General features: G+C 43.8%; 1 protein-coding gene across 4 annotated transcripts in view; it reads left to right on the top strand.

The window, feature by feature from the left end:
• Window positions 1–27,027, top strand: part of LOC137649561 (lysophosphatidylserine lipase ABHD12-like) — a 239,341-nt gene that overhangs the window by 119,499 nt on the left and 92,815 nt on the right. For all 4 annotated transcript variants that reach the window (XM_068382557.1, XM_068382550.1, XM_068382564.1 and 1 more), the window contains exon 7: window positions 789–906. In XM_068382557.1, the coding sequence (XP_068238658.1) occupies window positions 789–906 (118 nt within the window). The remainder of the gene's footprint in view (window positions 1–788; window positions 907–27,027) is intronic.

Here is a 27,027-nt window from a genome sequence, read left to right as displayed (position 1 = left end):
TGTGGAAGTCCGTAGGTCTTACTTTTGTATGTAAGAGGCTTACTGTACCTAATTAGTCGTGGCCCAATAATTTTGAATGGGAATGTTTTTAAGTAATTCTTGTTTATCTTTTATTTATTCAAGTATTATAACTAGTATGAACTAATTTAAAGTGAAATTCATTGTTTCCATTTTGTCATGCTCTAAGCCAATATTTTGGCTTGTGTACATTGTGTCAAGTCTTACAATAGTACAGTATAACTCATGGTTAAAAATTTGTGAAAAGAAATTGAGAGAATTGTATAAGTTGTGACATTAATTTACATTTGATGAGAGTTTTTGAAATGACAGAAAGAGAGAGGATTGTCAAAGTTGTGATTTTGATATACATTAGGCATAAGAATATTTAATCTGATTCTGCTGACCAAAAAAAAAAATAAAAAGAAGATTTTTCTTAAAATAAAGCAGTTCTTTGTACTTCATCATATCCTCAAGTCTTATTTGATAATTGTTAAATTATGTTCTACATTTCATCACTGGTTACAACTTCTCAAATCTGAATCTGTTGACACCCATTTTCCTGGGAGCCTTTTTTTGCCGCTTCCCTCTTAGTATGTGGTGAGTGGTTGGTAGTCTAGTGGTCCCTCGGAGGAAGGGGATCGAATGGTGGCAGGAGAGAAAAATAATTAGTATTTTTATTCAGAGGTTGTCGAGTTGGCCCTTGTAGTTCATAGTATTTTTTTATTTATTTTAGCCTGAAAATTTGTTGTTAAATTGTTTTTATTATATTTACTCTCATATTCTTTCAGAGTGGCATGTCATTCAGTATCTGAGCTTTGTCAGGAACAAAAATGTCCAGGTGGTGTAATCCTCGAAGCACCATTCAACAGTATTACCGAAGAAGTTCGTCACCATCCAATGGGAATGGTAATGTATTTTTTGAAAACATATGAAATTGGACCTATTGGCTTGTAAAGGTACAGTAAAATCTGGTTAATATGCCGATAGTGAGTATTTGCCAAAATAGTTAGGTTGACATCAACAATCATAGCCTTTGATATTTGTAAGTTGATTTATCCATACAAACTTACTGTACTTTTAAGCAACAAATCATTTAGTAAGTGTATCTAAATTAAAATGGATTATGAGTTGATAACTAAAAGAATGATTGGAAGATGGAAAGACGTGCACGTGGTTAGGGGTATGGCTAATGGTATGTCTGATCATTTTTTGGTGGAAGGAAAATTAGTTGTAGCAAAAGAGTGGGAGAATAGAGTAGGTGGATGTAAAAGGGAGCTAGTGAGGGTTGAAGAGCTAATAAAACCGGGGGTAAAAAGTAAATATCAAGAAAGGTTGAAAGTGGCATATGATGAAGTGAAAGTAAGAGAAACTGGTAATTTAGAGGAGGAGTGGAAGTTAGTAAAAGAAAATTATGTTGAGATTGCAAGTGATGTGTGTGGCAAGAAGTTTGTTGGAGGCAGCATTAGGAAGGGCAGTGAATGGTGGAATGAAGGAATGAAGGTAAAAGTGGAAGAGAAAAGGAGGGCATTTGAAGAATGGCTGCAGAGTAATAGTGTAGAGAAGTATGAAAGATATAGAGAAAAATATGGAAGTAAAGCGAAAGGTAAGGGAGGCAAAGAGGGCAGCTGACCTGAGGTGGGGTCAGGGATTGGGTCATCCATATGAAGAGAATAAGAAGTAGTTTTGGAAAGAAGTGAAGAGAGTAAGGAAGGCTGGTTCAAGAATTGAAGAGACAGTGAAAGATAGAAATGGAAGGCGGTTAAAAGGAGAGGAGGCAAGGAAAAGGTGGGCGGAGTATTTTGAAAGTTTACTGAATGTTGAGGATAATAGGGAGGCAGATATAATTGCTGTTGCAGGTGTTGAGGTGCTGGTGATGGGAGATGAGAATGAGAGAGATTACAAGAGAGGAAGTGAGGAGAGCACTAGATGAAACTAGAGTAGGAAAAGAAGCATCTGGTATGGATGGTGTGAGAGCCGAGATGTTGAAGGAAGGGGGTGTGACTGTACTTGAATGGTTGGTGAGATTGTTTAATATGTGTTTTGTTTTGTCAATGGTACCAGTAGATTGGGTTTGTGCGTGTATTGTACCACTATATCTCTTCTTGTCACCCCACACATCCATCTCAACGTTCTCATCTCTGCCTCATCCAGCTTCTCTTCTGTCTTCTTTATTGCCCACGTCTCCGCTCCATACATCATTGCCAGTCTCACATCTGTCCTGTGTACTTTACCTTTCAAGTTAACCCCTATTTTTATGAATAGAACTTACCTGGCAGTCATATATATATATATATATATAGCTATAGTCTCTGACGTCCGGCAGAATTTTTCAAAATTCGCGGCAACCGCCGTGTGGTGGTTGTGCAGTTAGGTGGTTAACACCCCTTACAGGGTGGTATGTGGAATCATTCCCGTTTTCTGTTCCTCAGATCATCTCTGCCGGTTGGACTGACAACATCGTTGGTCCGTCATTGGAGTTTTTCGTTCGCTTTTCCCTGTGTCACTGTACTGGACTTGTTTTTTGGTGACGTACACTGATTTAGGGTTTTGGCAATTGCTTTTGTTATTATTCTTTGACTATTTGTTTGTTTACAATGACTGATAAACTTAATTTTTGTGTTTGTGTAAATGAGGTATGCAAGGTGAGGTTACCGAAAGTTTCGGTAGACCCTCACACTGTTTGTCTGGGGTGCAGGGGTTTTGAATGTGCGCTTGATAATAGGTGCAAGGAATGTGAGGTTTTGAGCGAGAAAGAATGGTTAAGTATGAAACGCTATGTGCGTAAGTCAGAGTTAGATAAAGCCCGGAGGGCTTCGAGATTTAAATCTAATTCTGCTAGTGAGCTTAGCTTAAATATTTCTTTGGATCCCTTAATTAATTCCTCTGTAGAAATTGAACCTTCTCCTGAGGTAGTAGCTCCTGCCCCTTCTAAAGGAACGGTATCTACGGATGACCCTCGGTACGCCAGGATGGCGGCTGAGTTGAAGGCTATTAAAGACCAGCTTTCATCCTTTAAAGGTAAGAGTGAGAGTGTGATTAGTGCTTGTGAAAGTGCATTGGAGGTGGCGACTGATCGAACCTGTCACGTCCCTAGGTCTAGACCTCGACCAAGCTCCCAGGACCAAGGGAGAAGGTACGTCGACGGCCGCAAGGGAGTGAGAGGTACGCATCCTCGGTCAGCCGTCGCCTCAAGCAGTCCTGTTGCGTTTTCCCAGGCTGCTCATGACCGCCACGGAAAAGGCGTGTCGGAAGTGATGGTGTCTTCCCCGAACCCCATGCCTAGACGCAAATGGCAGTATGAAGCTTCGAGACCAACCAAGAGCAGATGGAATCAAGCAGACCAGACCCATTCTCGCTCTCCCTTATCGAGTAGCCCGGAACCTTTTCTTTCAGAGGATGACTGGGACGCCGTTCCAACGAAGAAGTCAAAGCCTTGAAATGGAGGGAAGGAAGATTCTCCTCTTCTTGTAAGTGACGAGAGACTATCAAGAGAACCTTCTCCTACGACCAGCGCTACTTGGCAGCCATCGCCTTCGGAAACGCAGGATCCAGCAGCAGTCGCAAAATCTTTTATGAAAGTTATGCAGAAGCAGCTGTCTTCTCTGGTGCAAGCTTTTAGCCGCCCTTCCTCCCAGTCGGGCAGGCGTAAGGACGACACTTTACCGATTAGGAAATCGGCCTCTAAGAGGGAACGGAGGGCCTCTCGCAAGGAACCGCGGCGCGATTCGTCAAGCGCGCGGTACCGCGCTGCTTCTTCCTCGACACGCCGCCAGGGCGCTCACGATTCTCGTTGCCAGGACGCTTCCGTCTCTCGCTCACGACGCCAGGACGCTTCCAGCCTGCCTCTCCAGGATGCTTCCAGTCTGCCTCTCCAGGACGCTTCCGCTTCACGACGCATCCAACTTTCGTCGCAAGGACGCTTCCAGCTCTCGGCGCCAGGACGCATCCTCCCCCCGCCTCGAGAACGCTTCTAGCGGGCGACGTCAGGACGCCTCCAGCGGGCGACGTCAGGACGCCTCCAGCGGGCGACGTCAGGACGCCTCCAGCGGGCGACGTCAGGACGCCTCCAGCGGGCGACGTCAGGACGCCTCCAGCGGGCGACGTCAGGACGCCTCCAGCGGGCGACGTCAGGACGCCTCCAGCGGGCGACGTCAGGACGCCTCCAGCGGGCGACGTCAGGACGCCTCCATCGCGCGGCGATAGGACGCCTCCGGGGCGCAGCACCAGGATGCACGCGCCCCTCGATGTCAGGACGCATTCAGCCCTCGCCAACAGGACGTATCCGACGATTTGCTTTTTTCGGACGCAGATGAGCAATTGGAAGCTGATCGGCTTGTTAAAGCAACCTCAGACTTAGTTCCTGCAGCCCAAAGAGAGACTGAGTTGGAAGTAGGGCAAGATCTAGAGGATATCTCAGAAGATGAAGATAAGCCTGCTAACGTGGCTGCAGATTATAAGGTTCTCTCTCGCTCCCTCCTTGAGCTTTATGGGGAGGAGTTTCAACCTGCTGCTCCTCGTTCGCCTCAGTCGCAGTTTAGCGGGAAGAAGGCCAAAAAGCAGTCGGCTTTCATCAAAACGAAGCTGTCCATCTTGGCTAGGAAGTCTCTCGCTAGAATGGATGACTGGCTGAAGGAGCGTAGGCAAGCGGTCAAGACCACCTTCTCGTTTCCACCAGCTAGACTTGCGTCTAAGGCGGGCATGTGGTACGTAACTGGAGAAGCTCTAGGCCTGGGAGTGCCTGCCTCCTCCCAGGGGAACTTCTCTGGCATTGTTGACTCTTCCAGAAGACATGCCCTTAACTCGGCGAAGGTAATGTGGTCTATGTCTGAGCTTGACCACCTCGTCAAGGGAATTTTCCGAGCCTTCGAAGTCTTTAGTTTTTTGGACTGGTCTCTGGGTACGCTGGCCAGGAAAACAGAGTGGTTGGAAGATACAGAAGACCTTACTAGTATTATGGCCTGCATGGACAAGGCTCTTAGGGATGGGTCAAATGAGTTGGCTTCCCTATTTTCGGCAGGAGTTTTAAAGAAGAGGGCCCTTTTATGTTCCTTCACTTCTAGAGCAGTTACAGTCGCGCAGAAGGCCGAGCTCCTTTACGCCCCTCTATCGGAGCACCTTTTTCCCGAGTCCCTTGTCAGGGACATTACCCTTCCTCTAGCGCAAAAGGCCACACAAGACCACCTGTCACGTTCTGCAAGGAAGCCTTTACAAGCGGTTCCTTCGTCATTGAAGAGAGAGGAGAGGAAGCTTCAGCAGCCCTTTCGAGGTAGAGCTCCGACGAGAGCAGATTTCAGGGGAAGAAGGAAGGAGATGGGTGGTAGAACGAATAGGGGTTCGTTCAGATCCCGCCCCAGGAGATGAAGCTCAAGTCCTCCAGACAGCGGTAGGAGCAAGACTGTCACTTTTTTGGCAGGCTTGGAAGAAAAGAGGGGCAGACGCCTGGTCCCTCTCGGTCATCAAGGAGGGATACAAGATCCTCCTCTTGAAGAAGCCTCCGCTTTCAAATACGCCTCTATCCTTGGTGGCGCAGTACTCGGACGTCGGGAAACAAGAGGCTCTGCTGGATCTGGTGAACCAGATGCTGGAGAAGGGAGCAATAGAGCCAGTTCTGGAACTATCTTCCCCAGGCTTCTACAATTGCCTGTTTCTGGTACCCAAGAGCTCGGGTGAATGGAGACCAGTGCTAGATGTCAATGCTCTGAACGTCTTTGTGGAAAAGACAAAATTTACCATGGAGACGACTCAGGGGACTGGATGGTGTCTCTGGATTTACAGGACTCTTACTTTCACATCCCCATCCATCCGACTTCGAGGAAGTTCCTAAGATTTATGATCCAGGGCAAGTGTTTCCAGTTCAAGGCTCTTTGCTTCGGCCTCAGCACTGCTCCTCAAGTCTTCACCAGGGTAATGGCAAATGTGGCAGGATGGCTTCACCAAGAGGGGATAAGAGTATCTCTATATCTGGACGACTGGTTGATAAGATCCCGGTCGAAGGAGAAATGTCTGGAGGACCTACGCAAGACTTTTATGATGGCTCAGGAACTGGGTCTTGTCATCAACAAGGAGAAGTCCCAGACCAAACTGAGTCAGACAATTCTTTATTTGGGGATAGTTCTGGACTCGGTTCGTTTTTGGGCTTCTCCCTCCCAATAAAGACAGACCAGGTGCCTCGGGAAGGTTCAGGAATTCCTGGAAAGACTGAAGTACCCAGCGAGGGATTGGATGAGTTTGCTGGGAACCCTCTCTTCGCTCGAACAGTTTGTCTCTCTGGGAAGACTGCACCTCAGACCTCTTCAACACTTCCTATCAAGGGTGTGGAACAGGAAGATTCAGGAGGACTCCTTTTCCTTCCTCATTCCAGCAGAAATCAAGAGTCATCTGATTTGGTGGCTGGATCCAGCTATTTTAGGGGAAGGAATCTCCCTGTTCAGGAAGAACCCAGACCTAGTGTTGTTTTCAGACGCATCGGAGTCAGGATGGGGAGCAACACTGGGAAGTAAGGAGGTCTCAGGCTCTTGGGGAAAGGAGCAAGCTGGGTGGCACATCAACAGGAAGGAGTTGATGGCCATTCTGTTAGGACTGAAGGCCTTCAAAGACTCCGTGTCGGGGAGGATAGTGGAGGTCAATTCGGACAACACCACAGCTTTGGCTTACATCAGAAAGCAAGGGGGCACTCACTCTCTGTCTCTGTTTGAAACAGCAAATGAGCTCCTTCTGTGGTCGAAGGAGAACAACGAACTTCTAACAAGATTCGTGCTGGGACAGAAGAATGTAAGAGCAGACATGCTCAGCAGGAAAGGGCAAGTTCTTCCCACGGAGTGGACCCTCAATCATCAGGTCTGTCAGAGTCTGTGGAAGTTATGGGGGAGGCCTTTAATAGACCTCTTCGCCTCCAATCAAAACAAAAGGATCCCCAACTACTGCTCCCTAGTCCCGGATGAGGAGGCAGTAGCAGTATACGCCTTCTTGATGGACTGGACGGGGATGGACACCTATGCGTTCCCCCTTTTCAAGATCATCAATCTGGTAGTCAGGAAATTTGCTCTCCTCGAATCAGGAAGAATGATCCTGGTAGCTCCATTCTGGCCAGCGAGAGAATGGTTCACAGAGGTGTTGGACATGTTAGTGGACTTTCCAAGAACCCTTCCTCCAAGTCCAAAGCTTCTCAAACAGCCCCACTTCGAGAGGTATCATCAAACCCCCTCGCTCTACGACTGACTGCCTTCAGACTATCGAGAAGCTTGTCAGAGCGAGAGGCTTTTCTGCGCAAGCTGCAAGAGCTATCGCCAGAGCGAGGAGGGTCTCTTCGCAAAAAATCTACCAATCGAAGTGGGAAACCTTGAGAGCTTGGTGTAAGCAGCATAAAGTTTCCTCAACCACTACCTCTGTGAGCCAAATAGCGTGTTTTTTGTTGTCCCTCAGACAAGACTCTAAACTAGCCGTATCCACTATTAAAGGGTACAGGAGTATGCTTCTTGCTGTCTGTAGGCACAGAGGCATAGACTTGACTTAGGATAAAGACTTGCAAGATCTCTTGAAGTCTTTTGAGACAACTAAGCAGGCTCAGTTAAGACCCTCAGCTTGGAATTTGGATGTGGTTCTGAAGTTCCTTTACAGCAAGAAATTTGAACCCATCTCACAAGCGTCCCTTAGAGATGCTACTAAGAAAACCCTCTTCCTGATGGCTCTGGCCACAGCAAAAAGGGTCGGCGAGATTCACGCTATTGAAAAGCAAGTGGGCTTTAACCAGGATGGAGCATTATGTGCGTTGAGGATTGACTTCCTTGCTAAGAACGAGAATCCATCTAAACCCTGGCTGAGGACTTTTGAGGTTCCTAACCTCACTAATGTGGTGGGTCAAGAGCAGGAGAGGCTCCTCTACCCAGTTAGAGCCCTAAGGGCTTATTTATCTTGTACCAAGAATGTTAGAGGTCCTTCCAATTCTTTATGGTGCTCAGTGAAAGATCCTCTAAAGCCCCTCTCAAAGAATGCATTGTCATTTTTCTTGAGGGAGACAATAAGAGAAGCTCACCTCTTGTGTGAGGAAGAGAGCTTCAGTCTTTTAAAAGTAAAAGCGCATGAGGTGAGAGCCATTGCTACTTCACTGGCATATTGCAAGATTATGTCAGTTAGACAGATTATGGAAGCAACGTTCTGGAGAAGCAACTCTGTGTTCGCCTCTCATTACCTCAGAGAGGTAAGAGTAGATTATGAAAGGTGTTATACCTTGGGCCCATACGTAGCTACTGCTTCTGTATTGGGCAAAGGAGTTACTACCTTCCCTCAACCTTAACTTTTGTATGCCTGTGTTTGGGTTTTGGTTTTTATGGTTGTCTGAGGACTCTGATTGGTGGTAAAGTGTCCTCAGTCTAGCTAGATAGTAATATCTATTCTGCAAGGTTAGGTGGTCAGTTTGAGTAAGGTTGCAGTTTTTTTTAAAAAAGGGGCATAGGTAGTGCTGAAGTCTAGTCAAGTTGTTGGTCTCACCCCGTTTGACAGACTCGATGGAGTTGTTTCAGCATGACAGGTCCACTCCTTGGCTGACACTCCTAAGGGAAAGCTGCTCAAGAGGCAGGAACCTTTGAAGTCAGCTACCTTAGCAGGTAAGGAATCAAGGTGTTTTATCCTACAACTTATTGTTGTTTTCCCAACAATGTTAGCTGTCTGTCACCCTCCTCCAAATGTGTGAATCAGCTATATATATAACTGCCAGGTAAGTTCTATTCATAAAAATCGAGTGTTTATGATAAAACAAAGTTTTATGAATACTTACCTGGCAGTTATATATATATTTAAAGTCCCACCCTCCTCCCCTCAGGAGACAGGTGGGGCAAAGATGATCTGAGGAACAGAAAACATGAATGATTCCATATACCACCCTGTAAGGGGTGTTAACCACCTAACCGCACAACCATCACACGGCAGTTGCCGTGAATTTTAAAAAACTTTGCCGGACGTCAGAGACTATAGCTATATATATATATATATATATATGTATGTATGTATGTATGTATGTATGTATGTATGTATGTATGTATGTATGTATGTATGTATATATATATATATATATATATATATATATATATATATATATATATATATATATATATATATATATATATATATATATATATATATATATATATATATATATATAACTGCCAGGTAAGTATTCATAAAACTTTGTTTTATCATAGAAACTCCATTTTCTTGTCACATAGTACTCCACACACTTTTTTTCAAATTTTTCCATCCTGCATATATTCTGTGGTTTATTTCTGCCCCCAGATCACCATCCTCTGCAACTGTTAATCCTAGATACTTGAAATTTTCAACTCTTTTCAATCTCTTTACTTGTAAACTAACTTCCCCATTCTCCAATCTCAAATTCTTGCTGATCTTCAATCCTCTATTTTCCATTTCTATTCTCCACTCCACCAGTTTCTCTTCTACTACCTCTCGCCTAGTGCTACACAGTATAACATCACCAGCAAAAAGCATAAACCATGGAGACTGATCTCTAATACCTTGTGTTACTATATCCATGACCAGATCAAAAAGGTAAGGGCTCAATGCAGACCCCTGATGTAGTCCCACATGTATTGGGAAACTTTGTTAGGCATATACTGTTCTTAACATTTGCTTCTGCCCTCTCATACATATCTTGGGTGATTTTTACGTATTTCTCAGGGACTCCCCTTTCTCTCGTACATCTCCACAACTCCTGACGTGGTACTTGATCGTATGCCTTCTCCAGGTCAATAAAGACCATATGTAATCCTTTCTGTTTCTCCCGATGTTTTTCTATCATCTGCCTCAAAGCAAATATTGCATCTACAGTCCCTCTTCCAAGCATGAATACAAATTGTTCCTCACCAATTGTCGTTTCATCTCTAAGTCTCTTCTCAATGATCTTCTCCCATATCTTCAAAGTATGGCTTATCAACTTTATGCCTCTGTGGTTGCCATATTCTTGGATGTTTCCCTTCCCCCTTGTAGATGGGAATGATTAGGCTTCCTCTCCATTCCTCTGGCATCTTTTCCTGATTGAAGATCTTTTGCATCAGGTCCCACAAGATATCTATGCCTTCCTCTCCAAGACTCTTCCATACCTCTACTGGTATATTATCCTGTCCTGCAGCTTTACTATCTTTCAATTTCTTTACTGCTTGTTCTACTTCTCTTCTAGTCACTCCTATGGTAACTGCCTCGTTTGGGAGTCCACCTTCAAACACTGTTCTTGGGCTCTCCTCATTCAATAGTCCTTCAAAATAAGCTTCCCACCTTCCTTTAATTTCATTTTCTTCTGCTAGAACTATACCATTTCTATCTTTTATTTGCCTTATCTGCGTCAAATCTTTAGATGCATCATCTCAGGCCTTAGCAATTCGTAATATTTTCTTCTCTCCTTCTGGTGTTTCCAACTCTTTATAGACTTCATTTAATGTCTCTGCCTTCGTCTTTGCTACTGCTTTTCTTGCTTCTTTCTTTGCTGCTTATAGTTTTCTTTATCCTGCTCTTGTCCTGATAGATCTACCTCCTTCTTGGCTTTTTTCTTGGTTCTTACCCGTTCTTGCACCTCGTCATTCCACCAACACGATTCTTTATCATTTGGGGGTCTTCTTCCTGATGACTTTCCAAGAACTTCCCCACCGATCCTTAGAATCACTTTACTATTCTCAGTCTACCATTCTTGTACATCCTCATGTAACCTTACTTCTTCCAGCCCTCTTTCCTTAAACAAGACTCTCAGTTCTGCCTCTTTTAATTTCCACCACTTAATCTTTGGGTCCATTCTCGTCTCTTTACTTCTCTTACAATTCCTTAGTCTGCAATCAATTACCACTAACCTGTGTTGTGCTGCTACTCTCTCCTCATTTATCACCTTGCAATTTTTAACCTCCGTCAGATGGTCTCTCTTACACAGCAGCAAATCTATCTGGCTCTCCCTGCCACCACTACTGTAAGTAATCAATCTGTTAATCTTTTTCTCAAAGAAGGTGTTGATCATTACTAGATCAAAAGCCACTGCAAAATCAATCGCTTTCTCCCCCATCATTTCTCTCGCCCACACCCCAACCTCCATGCACTCTCTCTATCCCTTCCCTACTAATTCCCAAGTGGCCATTCAGATCTCCTCCTTTAATTACCCTTTCCCTTGCAAGAATTATTTTAAGCTCTTGGTCCATCTCCTCCCAGAATGTATCCTTCTCCTCCTCTGTACATCCAGTTTACGGGGTATAGGCACACACCACATTGACTTTTGTTGCTCCCAGTCCCAGCTTTAAACTCATAATTCTGTCATTTTTCCTATTCACTCCAACAGTAATAACATCAAATTAGATTTCTCACATATAAACTATAGAAACTTAAAAAAATAGCAAGAGGAGGGGAAATAAGATAGAACAACATTCCAGAGTGTACCCCCAAGCAAGAGAACTTTATTCCAAGACAGTGAAAAACCATGTTACAGAAGTTATGGCACCACACAAGACCAGAGAACATTGGTTTGATTTTGAAGTGTCATTCTCCTAGAAAAGCTGCTTACCATAGCTGAAGAGTATCTTCTACCCTTACTAAGGGGAAAGTAACCATTGAATAATTACATTGCTGTAGTTAACCCCCTGAGCAAAGAAGAATTGTTTGGTAAACTCATTGTTGTCAGGTTTATGAGGACAGAGGAGAATGTGGTAAGAATAGGCCAGACAATTCGGTGATAAAATGAGCCGTAACCAGAGAGTGGGAACCAATGTAGTACTGTCAGGCCAGTCAAAGGTCCCAATAACTCTATGCAGTAGTATCTCAATGAGTGGCTGGTGCCCTGGTCAACCTACTTTCCTTCACTTAACTGATCTCCTTCCCGTCCACCCATCCACTTCATTTCACGCATACTACATTCGCTCTTTTCATAATTCTAATTAACTCTTTACACTAACAAACTCTGAAGTAAGTTAAATTATTTCCTTTTTCTTTGCTTATTCATTCTTTTTCCCTATTATCATCTTTTCTCGCTTTTTACACTCACTTTTCATAATTCTAACTAACTCTTACATAACATTTCTCTTGACGTAAGCTAACACCATTTCTCAGTTCACTATCATCATCTCTTCTTTTCCTTTTATATAATCCATTCTCATATTCACTATTCTCTCTGTTTTCACAGACTTCTTTCCTTTATTCAATATTCCACACTACATTTTATCTAGGTTAATTTTTGAATATAAACATTAGAATCTATGAAGATGAACTTATCGTATAAAGGCTACGTTTTCCCCCTTCCTACACCCCCGTCTTTGGACACACCCGACGCGGTGTCGCCTTGCCCAACCATGACGCATTCCAACCAGCATTTTCCCATCCACCTTCCTGTCCTTGTCCACAAATCCTCTTTCCCACTGTCTTCCCGTTTGTCTCCGATTTTTATTCTTTTCTCCTTTACTTTCTTAGCTCTTTTTTACTTAGCTAATACTATACTCTATTGTTATTTCTTCTACTTAGCTTTTGCTTAAGGGATATTTTATGCCCATTTCTTATGCCTCTGACTTAATTCCTTTGGCTTCCTTCCCGTGATCTTCAAATCCCACGGGATTTTCTGCTGTGCCACTTTCTCTCCTACTGATGAATTTTGTCTGTCGTTATTCTTCCATTTTGTAAACCTATAAAGGAGGGATCTTTCTGTGTCACTTCTCAACCTTACATGCCTAGCCATGGTCGAGTTCAGGAGCAACTGATTAAAACCTATATGTCTTCAAGTTAATTTCACCCAAGTCACTCCACTTTTTTCCTGCTTCAGTAATTTTTATATAATTTTTCTCTTTAATACATTTGTTCTTCCAATGGGCTGCCTAGTGCAAGAGCCTGTGGCTTGCATTTTTTTGTGCAAGTTTGTTCTTAAATGAACGAACGAACGGGAACGAGAGTTTATTCTTCCTGATACAATCTTCTTCCGCACTCATGAAGGTTGGATAATTAGGGAAGTCCGACTCAAGGGTGGGATGTTAGCCAGCCGCTGGAGACCTAAGAAATAGGGCATAAGACGTTGAATTTTATTCCCCTTTCGACGGATAAGTTCACCGGAACAAATGTCCATGAGTCAATGAAAAATTTTTAATTAAAAGCCAAGTTTGCAGATGCCAAAAGTACATCTGTGTTATTCGGGGGCAAGAATCAAAGTGACTGTTCAGTGTACCGGCAGATGAAGACATTGTGAGGAACAAGAGATGGAGAAAGTTCCTGGCCAATCAGACATAAAGTCCATCAAGGGAACAGGTGCCTGGTTGTTAATGGCTGTTGATTCCTGGAGGGGAGGGTATAGGGTATGGAGAGGAATATATTTCTAATTGAATAGCTCGTGACCTAGATTGTAAACAATATACTATTGACTGAAGTAGCTAGCAGAGTAGCTTTCGGATGTATGGCAATGTAGAATATTCTACTAATAATTAATACAATAAAAAAGTAATTTAAATACACTTCCTAATTTTTATGTTATTAAAATTATTTCATATCCTAGCATATACTAAATAAACATGTTGATAGGCACACTTCCCTTTAATGTGATTCATGGTGCTTAGCCCACGACTTCAAGGTAGGATACACTACATACTTACATACATACATATATCAAGGCACTTCCCCCAATTTTGGGGGGTTAGCCGACATCAAACAAATGAAACCAAATAGGGGACCTATCCTCTCTACATTTCTCCCAGCCTGATAAGGGACTCAACTGAGTTCAGCTGGTACTGCTAGGGTGCCACAGCCCACTCTCCCCCGTTATCCACCACAGATGAAGCTTCATAATGCTGAATCCCCTACTGCTGCTACTTCCGGGGTCATCTAAGACATCGGAGGCAGCAGCAGGGCCTACCGGAACTGCGTCACAATCGCTCACCATTCATTCCTATTTCTAGCACGCTCTCTTGCCTCTCTCACATCTATCCTCCTATCACCCAGATCTTCCTTCACTCCATCCATCCACCCAAACCTAGGCCTTCCTCTTGTACTTCTCCCATCAACTCTTGCATTCATCACCTTCTTTAGCAGACAGCCATTTTCCATTCTCTCAACATGGCCAAATTTCTGTCTCTCCGTCACTTTCATTCCCCACAACTCCGACCCATACATCACAGTTGGTACAATCACTTTCTCATACAGAACTCTCTTTACATTCATGCCCAACCCTCTATTTTTTACTACTCCCTTAACTGCCCCCAACACTTTGCATCCTTCATTCACTCTCTGATGTACATCTGCTTCCACTCCACCAATTGCTGCAACAACAGACCCCAAGTACTTAAACTGATCTACCTCCTCAAGTAACTCTCCATTCAACATGACATTCAACCTCGCACCACCTTCCCTTCTCGTACATCTCATAACCTTACTCTTACCCACATTAACTCTCAACTTCCTTCTCTCACACACCCTTCCAAATTCTGTCACTAATCGGCCAAGCTTCTCTTCCGCGTCTGCAACCAGTACAGTATCATCCGCAAACAACAACTGATTTACCTCCCATTCATGGTCATTCTCGTCTACCAGTTTCAATCCTCGTCCAAGTATTCGAACATTCACCTCTCTCACCACTCCATCAACATACAAGTTAAACAACCATGGCGACATCACACATCCCTGTCTCGGCCCCACTCTCACCGGAAACCAATCGCTCGCTTCATTTCCTATCCTAACACATGCATTACTACCTTTGTAGAAACTTTTCACTGCTTGCAACAACCTTCCACCAACTCCATATAACCTCATCACATTCCACATTGCTTCCCTATCAACTCGATCATACGCTTTCTCCAGATCCATAAACGCAACATACACCTTACCTTTTGCTAAATATTTCTCCCATATCTGCCTAACTGTAAAAATCTGATTCATACAACCCCTACCTCTTCTAAAACCACCCTGTACTTCTAAGATTGCATTCTCCGTTTTACCCTTAATCCTATTAATCAGTACTCTACCATACACTTTCCAACTACTATCAACAAACTAATACCCCTAGAATTACAACACTCATGCACATCTCCCTTACCATTATATAGTGGCGCAATACATGAACAAACCCAATCTACTGGTACCATTGACAACACAAAACACATTTTTAAATATGTAATTTTTCTGGTAGTTACATATATATAGCTTAAATCTCACGTTTTGACGCGGCACAACAGAAAATTCAAATTCGTGGCGATCGCCGCCATGACAGTAGGTGGTCATACATGAGCGCCATCTCTCATAGGTTATCAGAACTATTCCCAACATTCTTCAGAAATTCTCTGTCGTTGATCGAGTCAACACCTCGGGAATTCGTTTCGTGCATATATTACTTTATTCTACAATTTGGTGAAGTACCTTTTGTCTGATTATTGTTAATGACTTTCGCTGCCTTTCAACTATCGAAGATATTGTATGGGATAGTTTGTTTACTGGTCCAGCTTGGACAGTTTAATTTAACTTGATTCTCAAGATGGCTCTTCTGTTGTTAAACTTTGTGTGTAGTGCTAGACCGGCTTTCGAGCTGCTCTTACTTCCCGCACTGTATTTAGCAGGGAGCATGTATGTATTTGTTTTCTTCCTATGTTCGTACTTTGAGGGATCAAAGATTTTTCCCCCTACTTCATTAACTAATGAACAACTCTTAGAGTTGTAATTGAAGGAAAGACATTTCTACATTAAAACATTATGGTGTCATTATTTTGTGACGTAACTCTTACCAGAGCGAAATCTGATTACCTTGAAGGAATTCAGTCCGCCTTCATGATTACATCACAATCCTGTGACGTAATCATCTTAGTATGACTTGCATTATGTAAATTATTTTCTTTTCTTGCAAGAAATTTTTAAAATATTAGCTTACTAACCATAAGTATGTTTGTAATGTAGGGAAATATATTATTTTCAAGTATATATTTGTCCTAGTAGTATATTTCCCTTAGTCAATTTTCGATTTAGAGATTTCTTGAGCGTACAGTCATTTTACGCTTGTAGTACTTCTAAGGGAGATGTCAGATAATAAACGATTGTTTTTGTTTCATATTACTTGTATTGTTATTTATTATTTCGCTCTTGAGAATACTAATATTATTCATATATCCTATTGTATTTTCTTTCTGTCCCTTGGCGAAAGAGGATAATCTCTCGCAACGGGCAGTTCTATTATGATCTATTGTGAAATAGTTTAAAGTACTAGTGTTCAATGGCACATGAAATGACGCAATGCAGTCAATCTACGATACGTAATAATCTTGACAATCGTTATTTGTTTTCATAATTACTTGTATCGTTATTTTATATTTCTATTTTGAGAATACTACTATGAATCATATTCTATTGTATTTTCTTTCTAGCCCTTGACGAAAAAGTATAATCTCTCGCAACGGGAAGGTCTCTACTAAGATTTAATGTGAAATAATTAAAAGTGCTAGTGTTCAATGTCAGTGCAGTGGAGGGTGCGTCCGTTCGTGTCCGTCATAATCCCAGCCCGGGACCTCTTCCATGCTCCCCAACCCCTGGGAGAATGAATGTCGAAAGGCCAAAGGATATGGCAGACCTTGATCAGCGAACGGACGTCCCATCGAGCGATCATGTTGACGATCCCCAGATCGCTCCCCCCTCGCCACAGAAAAGTTGAGGTTAAAATGTCTGCGTCTTCGTCAGACAACGCAAAACCGTGACGTGGTTGGCGCCAACCATTACGTTCAAGTTGACGATCCATCACAACGATCGATACACGGTTCAGATTGCGCACAAGGTGGGCGGGAAGTATTGACAGTTGACGATACCTCGCAGCGATCAGTACATCGTTCAGTTAGTGCACACGGCGCTCATCATGTATCTGATTTCTCTGAATTAAAGAGGTCGATTTTGTCTCTGTTTGATGCTTACGATTCTCGGGCAGAAAAATTGCGTCTAAAAGAATCTAAGGAGCAATAGACCAAGAAAACGGTCTTCCGATATTATTGGACAGTGTATTTTTCCGATACTCAGCAACGCTCCCTCACAGCGATCAGCTCGCGTTGTGGCAAGCGACAAGGTGGACGCATACGGCAGCTCATGGCAATCTGAACAGTCTGGAAACTCACAGCAACCTGGACGCATGCGGCAGTCTAGACATATGCTGGACGCATGCAGTCAGGTTTTGTCCCCACGTCACTGTAGACAAGCAGTTGTCTCGCCTTCGCTATCTGCGGAACGCGCGACTATCGCTCATGCGAGACGCATCCGACACGCTGATAGCTCACGGCAATCTGGACACATGCAGCAGTCTGGAAACTCAAGGCAAACTGTACGCATGCGGCAGTCTGGACATATGCTGGACGCATGCAGTCAGGTTTTATCCCCACGTCACTATAGACAAATAGTTGTCTCTTCTTCGCGATTGACTGGACGCGATACTAACGCTTCCTCACGGCTCGCGGCAGACTCACAGCATTCAGGACGCATGCAGCAGTCTGGAAACTCACGGCAAACTGGACGCATGCGGCAGTTTCGACGTATGCTGGACGCATGCAGTCAGGTTTTATCCCCACGTCACTATAGACAAACAGTTGTCTCTTCTTCGCGATTGACTGGACGCGATACTAACGCTTCCTCATGGCAGACTCACGGCATTCAGCACGCATGCAGTAGACTGATACTTCTCATGGAAACATACAACAGTCTCAATCTGGACCCATGATGGACTCATATAGTCGGGACTTGTCCTCGCAACAGGATAGACAAGTTTTTTATCTCTCTTTCGCGATTTTCTGAACGCGCAACTAACGCTCCCTCGAGTCACGCTGTTGACATACAACATGCTGAACGCATGCTGGACGCACGTGACCAAGATTTTCTCTCGCATGGGTTTACAGATGTTGATGCTTCCTTACAGCATGATGATCGTGTGCTGGAAGCACTGGAACCTGTCTCTCCCTCAAAGCTTACAGTACATAAACGTGATGCTTCTGCGCAACTGGATGATATCCTTCACGATATTTCTTCAGGACAAGATGAATTATTTTTGGAAGACAGTAACCGACAGGATGACGCAGTTTTGTCTCCTACCCATTCGAAGATGTTCCATTAGCCGAATTAGAAGACGAATCTCAGTATTCACTACAGACAGCTAACTTTAAAAAAAATTAAAAAAAAACTTCTGACGGTGTTAACATCTGTGTATCCAGAAGACTTTCCTCAACCTAAACATCAGAGCCCGCCCTCTCAGTTTTTGAAGGGCAGACCCCGAAAAACATCCTCCTTCAAGAAGATGGTCCTGGCTAGATCGGTTAAGAGAGCTTTCTCAACTCTCAACCAATGGATGTCCAAGAGAAAGGATCTAGGGTAGATCTCCTTTTTCTTTTCCTCAAACTTGACTGGCTTCCAGATCTAGTGTGTGGTATTCGTCTGGGGGGGAAGTTCTCGGTTTGGGAGTTCCTGCCTCCTCCCAGGGAGACTTCTCCAGACTTGTTGACTCCTCACTTAGGTCAGACATGAGCAAGTCGAAGATTATGTGGTCCAATTTTGAAATGGACCATCTGCTGAAGGGAATTTTTTAGACAATAAAAGTCTTCAGCCTTACGGACTGTACTCTCGGAACTCTCGCAGAAGCCGGGGACCCTAAGAATGAGGCTCAGATGCATCTGATTGCCTGTCTGGATAAGGCCGGGAGGGATGGCTCCATCGAACTTTCCGCCCTTTTCACGGCAGGAGTTCTTAAAAAGAGGACTATATGTTGTTCCTTCTTATCTTCAGGTTTGTCCCTTGTTCAGAGATCTGAACTTTTACTTGCTCCGATTAGGTACTCGTCTTTTCCCTCCGGACTTAGGGAAAGATTTGTCTACAGCTCTGACATAACAGGCTGCGCAAGATTTTTCTCTAGGACTGCTAAATAAGTCCTCTCAGCTAGCTTTTTAGCAAGGATATAAAAGGAGGCTCTTCCCACTCGTCAGCTCTTTCGTGGGAGAGCCCCTTCAAGGGGAACTCAGAGGATTGGGGCTGGAGGTCAAGCTCACAGATTCCCAAGACAACAAACCGAATCTAGAAGTGAGACGTGCTATGCCTCCTATGTCGTTGATACCCTTGGAGTTGACAACAGTCCATTCAGGAAACAAGGCAGCAGCTCTTCAAGAGTAAGTGAACCTTATGCTGTCGAAATCAGTCATAGAAACGGTAGAGGACACCTCCTCGTAGGGGTTTTTACAACTTACTTTTCCTAGTTTCGAAAAGCTCGGGGGGGGGGGATGAAAACCTGTTCTGGACGTCAGTCCATTGTACAAGTTCGTCAGCTAAGTAAAATTTGCCATGGAAACTTCAGTGTCAGTCCTTACAAGCAACAGACAGGGAGACTGGATAGTGTCTTTGGATCTGCAGGACGCGTATTTTCATATCTCGATACACCCGGACCAGTACCTGCACGACTGACCACTCAGAGCAGAATCACAAGTAAAGTGTCTGGAGGCTCTTCAAAGGATAATGCCCTTAACGCAACAGTTAGGTCTGATGGTAACCTGGCCAAATCTTAACTAACACCCCCACAGAATTTTATTTTTCTAGGGATGATAATCGGTTCAGATCGCGCTCAAGGCACTCCGGAAATGTCGCAAGGACTTTCCCCTGGTGGTCACCCGGCTACGGTTGACGATCCCTCGCAGCAATCAGCAGACGGTTCAGTTCGCGCACACGGCGCGCTTCAAGTGTCTGGTCTGTCTGAACTAGAGAGGTCGATTTCGTCCCTGTTTGACGCATACGATTCTCGACAGGGGTCTGGGGATAGAGTCTCAGATGAAATGATACATGAATATCAAAGAGCTAGTGGCCATTAACCAAGCCCTGATTACTCACTTCATAGAAGGGGAGAAAAACGTCAGGACGGATCTGCTCAGCAGAAGAAGGCAAGTTCTTACTGCAGAGTGGACCCTACATCACGAGGTGTGCACCAGCCTTTGGATGTTGTGGGGTCAACACTCGATAGACCTCTTCGCCTCACAAATGACATAGAGGTTGCCGGTATTTTGCTCTCCAGCACCAGACCAGGAAGCAGTTGCAGTGGACACTTTTCTTCTGAACTGGGAAGGTCTAAACGTGTACGCTTTTCCTCCATTCAAGATCTTGGACAGAGTCCTGAAAAGATTCAGTGATTCTCCCAACGTTCACATGACCATGATGGCTCCTTTTTGGCCCATGAGACATTAAGTTGCAGAGATGATGGAGTGGCTGGTAGATACCCCCAGATCATTACCACTATTAGGGTTTACTAATCCGAGTGGGACATATTAGAGTGTGGTGCAGGAATAATAGACTTTCCTCTACCAATATCTCTATAGCCAATATAGCGGAGTTTTCTGTTGTATCTGCGTACAAAAGAGAAGCTAGCTGTGCCTACCATCAAGGGTTACTGCAGCATGCTAACCTCCGTCTTTCGTAACCGTCACATTAGCGTGTGAGGTAACAAGGATCTTTCAGATCTCATTAGATCTTTAGAGATGACTAAGAGGAAGGACAATCCAACCTCCTCGTGGAACCTGGATATAATCCTGGCCTTTTTAACCTCAAGTAGGTTTGTACCCTTGGACAAGGCGTCTTGGAAGTATCTTACCAAGAAGACACTTTTCCTAATTACGTTGGCTACGGTCAAAAGAATAGGAGAGTTAAAAGCCATCAGAAAGAAGGTGGGTTTTAATGGAAACAATGCATTTTGTTCCCTTCAGCTAGGCTTTCTTTTCAAAGACCAGACAGACAGCCTCTGATGCTCAGTTAAAAAGCCCTCTTTGCCTTTATCAAAGAATACCATGGCTTTTTTCATTAAGGATTTGATAAGAGAAACTCTCCAGGATTGTGAGTAAGAAGTTTTCTCTATCCTTAAGGTAAAACCACACAAGGTTAGAACTGTAGCAATTTCTATGGCTTACAAACACAATGGTCAATGAAGTAAATTTTGGAGCCTACTTTCTGGCAAAGTAAATCAATCTTTACAGACTGCTATCTCAAAGATGTCCAAACCCAGTATGAGGATTGCTGTTCCCTGGGTCCGTACATTACCTCCGGCGTCGTAGTTGGAGAAGGGTCTACTGCCTCTTCCCGATAACTTAATATATACCCTTGCCTTTTTTTCTTGTACTTGTGTTCATAGGTTGTCTGTGAAGGTTGTCGCAGCTTTCCGTCAATCTGGGATGCAAATCATATTAGTTTTAATGTGTTCACAGGTTGTCTGTGAAGGTTGTCGCAGCCTTCCGTCAGTCTGGGATGCAACTCAAGCTAATTTGAAAAAAAAAAAAAATTGGAGTAGGTGGTCAGAATCAGTATCCTTGGCTATGCCAGGTTTGCAAGGGTGGTGGTCTAGCCTCGCTAAGGTTGAGGACCTTGTGGCAGCCCCAAGAGACTTTTACAGTCCCCTAAGTGGATCGCCGAGTCTCTTAAGGAATGCATGCGAAATGAGGCAGTATCATTGTGAAGTCAGCTTCCTTATCAGCTTAGAGCATCAGAATCAGTATCCTTGGCTATGCCAGGTTTGTAAGGGTGGTGGTCTAGCCACGCTAAGGTCTAGGACCTTGTGGCAGCCCCAAGAGACTTTTACAGCCCTCTGAGTGGATCGCCGAGTCTCTTAAGGAATGCAGGCGAAATGAGGCAGTATTATTGTGAAGCCAGCTTCATTATCAGGTTAGAATCAGATTGTTAGTACTACTAATTGATAATTATACGAATTCCCAATGGGATGAGGTTTTCGACCCACCACCAATGGTGTGAATCAGCTATATATATATATGTAACTACCAGGGAAGTTACATAATTTATTTAAAAATGGTATTTTTATTATAAAATAAATTTTTAAATATACTTACCTGGTAGTTACATATATAAAAGGGCCCTCCCTCCTCCCCTCTGAAAACAGAGAGATGGAATTTCTGAAGAATGTTGGGAATGGTTCTGATAACCTATAAGAGATGGCACTCATGTATGACCACCTACTGTCATGGTGGCGATCGCCACGAATTTGAATTTTTTGTCATGCCGCATTGAAACGCGAGATTTAAGCTATACATATATGTAACTACCAGGTAAGTATATTTAAAAATTTATTTTATAATAAAAATACCATATTAAACAATCTCATCAACCATTCAAGTACAGTCACACCCCCTTCCTTCAACATCTCAGCTCTCACACCATCCATACCAGATGCTTTTCCTACTCTCGTTTCATCTAGTGCTCTCCTCACTTCCTCTCTTGTAATCTCTCTCTCATTCTCATCTCCCATCACCGGCACCTCAACGCTTGCAACAGCAATTATATTTGCCTCCCTATTATCCTCAACATTTGGTAAACTTTCAAAATATTCCGCCCACCTTTTCCTTGCCTCCTCTCCTTTCAACAACCTTCTATTTCTATCTTTCACTGTCTCTTCAATTCTTGAACCAGCCTTCCTTACTTTCTTCACTTCTTTCCAAAACTACTTCTTATTCTCTTCATGTGAATGACCCAATCCCTGACCCCACCTCAGGTCAGCTGCCCACTTTGCCTCACTTACCTTGCGCTTTACTTCCACATTTTTCTCTATATCTTTCATACCTCTCTACACTATTACTATGCAGCCATTCTTCAAATGCCCTATTTTTCTCTTCCCCTTTTACCTTCACTCCTTCATTCCACCATTCACTGCCCGTCCTCATGCTGGCTCCAACAAACTTCTTGCCAAACACATCAATTGCAATCCCAACAAAATTTTCTTTTACTAACTTCCACTCCTCTGAATTACCAGTTTTTCTTTCTTCCACTTCGTCATATGCCATTTTCAACCTTTCTTGATATTTACTTTTCACCCCCGGTTTTATTAGCTCTTCAACCCTCACTAGTTCCCTTTTACATCCACCTACTCTATTCCCCCACTCTTTTGCTACAACTAGTTTTCCTTCCACCAAAAATTGATCAGACATACCGTTAGCCATACCCCTAAAAACCCGTGCACGTCTTTCAATCTTCCAAACATTCTTTAGTTATCAACACATAATCTATTAACGCCCTTTCTACCACTCTTCCATTTGCCACCCTTACCCATGTATACTTATTTTTATCTTTCTTTTTGAAAAAGCTACAACTTATCACCATCTCTTGCTCAACACACATATCTACCAGTCTCACACCACTCTCATTTCCACCTGGTACGCCATACTTCCCAATGACATTTTCTACCTCTCCAGCGCCCACTCTAGCATTTAAGTCACCCATGACAACTACATAATTCCTTCTACCCAGTCCTACACACCTAGTTAATTCATTCCAGAACTCATTCCGCTCTTCACTTTTCTCACAATCTGGCCCATATGCACTGACAAAAGCCCAACATTTTCTACCCAACCTAACCCTCGCCCACATTAACCTAGATGATATCTCCTTCCATTCCACTACTTTACCTGTCATCCATTCACTCAGCAATAAAGCCACACCTCTTGCTCTTCCCCTTTCAATCCCAGACACTCTACCGGACATTTCACCAAACATCATTTCACCTTTCCCTTTTATCTTTGTCTCACACAAAGCCAATATGTCCATCCTTTTATTCCTAAACATACTTCCAATCTTACATCTTTTACTCTCTATTGTACTACATCCATGCACATTCAAACACCCCAAAACTAGAGTGCGGGGAGCAGACACTCTCCCCCCAGCTCCACCTCTTTTGATGTCTCTCAGGATTATAATACAGGAGAGGGGTTTCCCTGCCCCCTCATCCCATCCCTTTTAGTCGCCTCTTACGACACGCAGGGATACGTTGGCGCTATTCTAATTGTTTTTATGCCCCTGCGGCCACAGGGGGCATAATTCAGATACCGTATTGAGTGAAAAGGGAAAAAAAATATGGTACAATTGCCTTCATGAATCTTGGTATAGTTGACAGTAAACTTTGTATATTGATGGAGTGATATATGTTTTCCATTTTCTAACTATATAGACTAAAATTACAATGCCATTTGATTGTTGTCCTTTTAATCACACATGGAAATTCATTGATAGATTATGATATCAGAAGCCTCCTTAGCCTACCATTATGTGTTCAAAAATTCTTGAAGCCAACTGTACCATATATTCTATTCAACTCAAATGGATCTTGCTTACTGCCATATTAAGTTTCATACACAGTATACATTCCTTTAGGATTCTAATATATTTTTGAATATCTGGGGTTTCCATTTATCTACCATTACTTGAGTCTTGGGGTATTTGAATAACAACTTTATTCCCCTTGGAGTTTTCAATACAGTAATCATTTATTCAAACTTGAATGATGCACCAGAAATTGTTGAGTTATATCCACAAAGATGTGAGTAGTAATTTTGTATAGCAGAGTATTGTAACTTTTGGAATATATCGTGACTTTTTTACTGTCACATTTATGTAAATTATTTGTTCCGGCGTAGATACAAACCCTCTACTATTTATAGGGGTATACTTTCGGCGTAGCTGAAAGACGAGCCATGATAATTTTAGTGAGGGATAACTACCCCATCCACTACTTAGCGGGTGGGGTTTGGGGTAGACTGGCTATCCCGCCCACTCACACCTCTCGGCTGAGTAACCACTTTACTTTTTGGCTCGGTAGAGAATGGACATGCTGCCGTTCTCTCCCACAAAGAATAGCCTTGATTGTTTTTCTGTTTAATTTTTTTTTCTCTTGTGTGTGTTTTCATTTATCTTATACATATATATGCATGTATATACACTATGTATAAATGGAAATATACTTTTATGTTGCTATGATACTGTACTTTTAACTTTAATTACTGTTGACAACGTATCCAGCGGTCTACGCCATAAGGGAGTTGTCATTGTTTTGATACTACTCCCCTACCTTGCCGCCCTCCCCTGCGTGGGTGGTCGGCAGGTCCTCAACACTCCCGTGTGTTTGTTTCATTACTTGAGTTAAAGTTTATAACAGTTCAGCTCCCTTTTGAGGAATTATCTTACAAGGAAGGCGACTTATTCCCCGAATAGTTCATGTTGTGCAGCGGAGTTATGAATTGTAATTAATCACAACTTTTATTTTCTTTTCTACAGATAGCAGCGACGTAGAACACAAGGCCGATGGCTTCGGCCGCTCTGTTCATTATCCTGCGCTTCATGTGGTAGCTCGTGAGCTTCCCATGTTACGAGGAGCACTCGTTGTCAACCTTCAACTTGAACAAGGCTTGTTGATGGGAAGCATAGTTTGCTGCCAGGAGGTTCGCCTCCAGGGTTTGGAGAACCTTCCCTTATGAGGGAATGTTAACCTTCCCCGGAGTTGGGTTGCCCCCCTTCTGAGGGAGAGCTTCCCCACTTCAGCCATTCGGCAACCTTCCCTCTTTCGGGAAGAATTGCGAACAGCTCGACGAGTTTTGCTTCTGCTATCTCGTCGCCGAAGACTGTGCTTCTTCCCCTTGAGCTGAGGAAAAGCAAGTCTAAGGCTTGTTCCTCCTTCGACGGGAACTTCTCTCTCTCGTTCACGAGAGAGATTGTTACGCCTATGCTTTTTCCCATTGAGCTGGGAAAAAGCTTGTCTAAGGCAATATCCTCCTTCAGGAGGACTTCTCTCTCGTTTGCGAGAGAGAGAGGTTATTACGCCTACGCTTTTTTTCCATAGAGCTGGAAGAAAGGTTGTCTTAGGCGATGTCCTCCATCGGGAGGACTTCTCTCTTGTTCGCGAGAGAAAGATTATTACGCCTACTCTTTTTTCTCATAGAGCTGGGAGAAAGCTTGTCTTAGGCGATGTCCTCCTTCAGGAGGACTTCTCTCTCGTTTGCGAGGGAGAGATTATTACGCCTACGCTTTTTTTTTCATAGAGCTGGGAGAAATCTTGTCTTAGGCGATGTCCTCCTTCAGGAGAACTCTTTTGCTTGCGAGATAGTTGTTCAGTGAACAACATATGTCGTACGCCTACTTTTGTTCCCCATAGGGCTGGGAGAAAGCTTGTTCTAGGCGATCTCCTTTGGGAAAATTTTCCTCTCGTTCGCGAGGGAAAACTTGTAGGAGTTTGCTGATCCACCAGGGGCAGTGGCAGAACTTTCTTCGAAGCAGGTTTCCCCTTCGGGGGAACGAGTCTCTCGTTCTCGAGAGAAGACTGCCTCTGGGCATCAGCAGTCCCCTCTTATACTTATGGTTCTCCTCTAGGGGCGTAGCGAGAGCCTTATCTTAAGCGATGTTCTCCTTCGGGAGAACAAACCTCCCCTGTGGAGGATTTATCTTTAGATCTGGATCAGTCCCCCCCCCTTGGGCGTAGTCTGCTCTGCGTTCTTCTCCGGAGGATCGTAGGATGGAAGGGTTTGTGACCCCTCTCTATCCTGGACGTTCTCCTCCTTGTGCTGGGAGGAGACTTTTTAACCTTCTAGTTCTCCTTGTGGTGATTGTGAGCCTTTGGGCTCTCGTCTTGTTGATCCTACGGGTTCTCATGACCTTAGGAGTCCTTCGGGCCTCTGTCACGCTGGACTTACGAGTTCATGCGACTTGGAACTTTGGGTTTCAGTTACACTGAGGCCTCGGGCTCTCGTAACGATGATTACGCTGATCCTTTGGGCTCTCGTACCATCAGTCACGCTGACCCCTCGGTGTCTCGTGAAATGGAAACTTCGGTTTCCCGTCGCGTTATCCTTTGGGGCCTTGCAACACAGGTTACTCTGAGCCTTCAGGCTCTCGTGCCTGTAGTCACGCTGACACTTCGGTGTCACGTGACAGGGAAACTTAGGTTTCCCATTGCGCTGACCCTTCGGGGTCTCGCAACACAGTTTACACTCGTAACATTGGTATCGCTGAGCCTGTAGGCTCTCGTGCCTAACGCTACACTGAACCCTGGTTCTTGTACCTTTAGTCACGCTGACACTTCTGTGTCTCGTGACAGAGGAACTTTGGTTTCTCGTTGCGCTGACCCTTTGGGTCTCGCAACACAGAACACGCTGAACTTTCGGGTTCTCGTGACCCTCGTCATCAAGAGTCTTACTCTTATGACAGAGATTTTTCGAACTCTTGTCGTGTTGAGTGTTCACGCTCGCGCGACTTATAGGGGTTCAC

This window comes from Palaemon carinicauda, chromosome 1 (assembly GCF_036898095.1).
Source record: "Palaemon carinicauda isolate YSFRI2023 chromosome 1, ASM3689809v2, whole genome shotgun sequence".
NCBI classification, from domain to species: Eukaryota; Metazoa; Arthropoda; class Malacostraca; order Decapoda; family Palaemonidae; genus Palaemon; species Palaemon carinicauda.
This window is presented reverse-complemented; position numbering and strand designations above follow the sequence as displayed.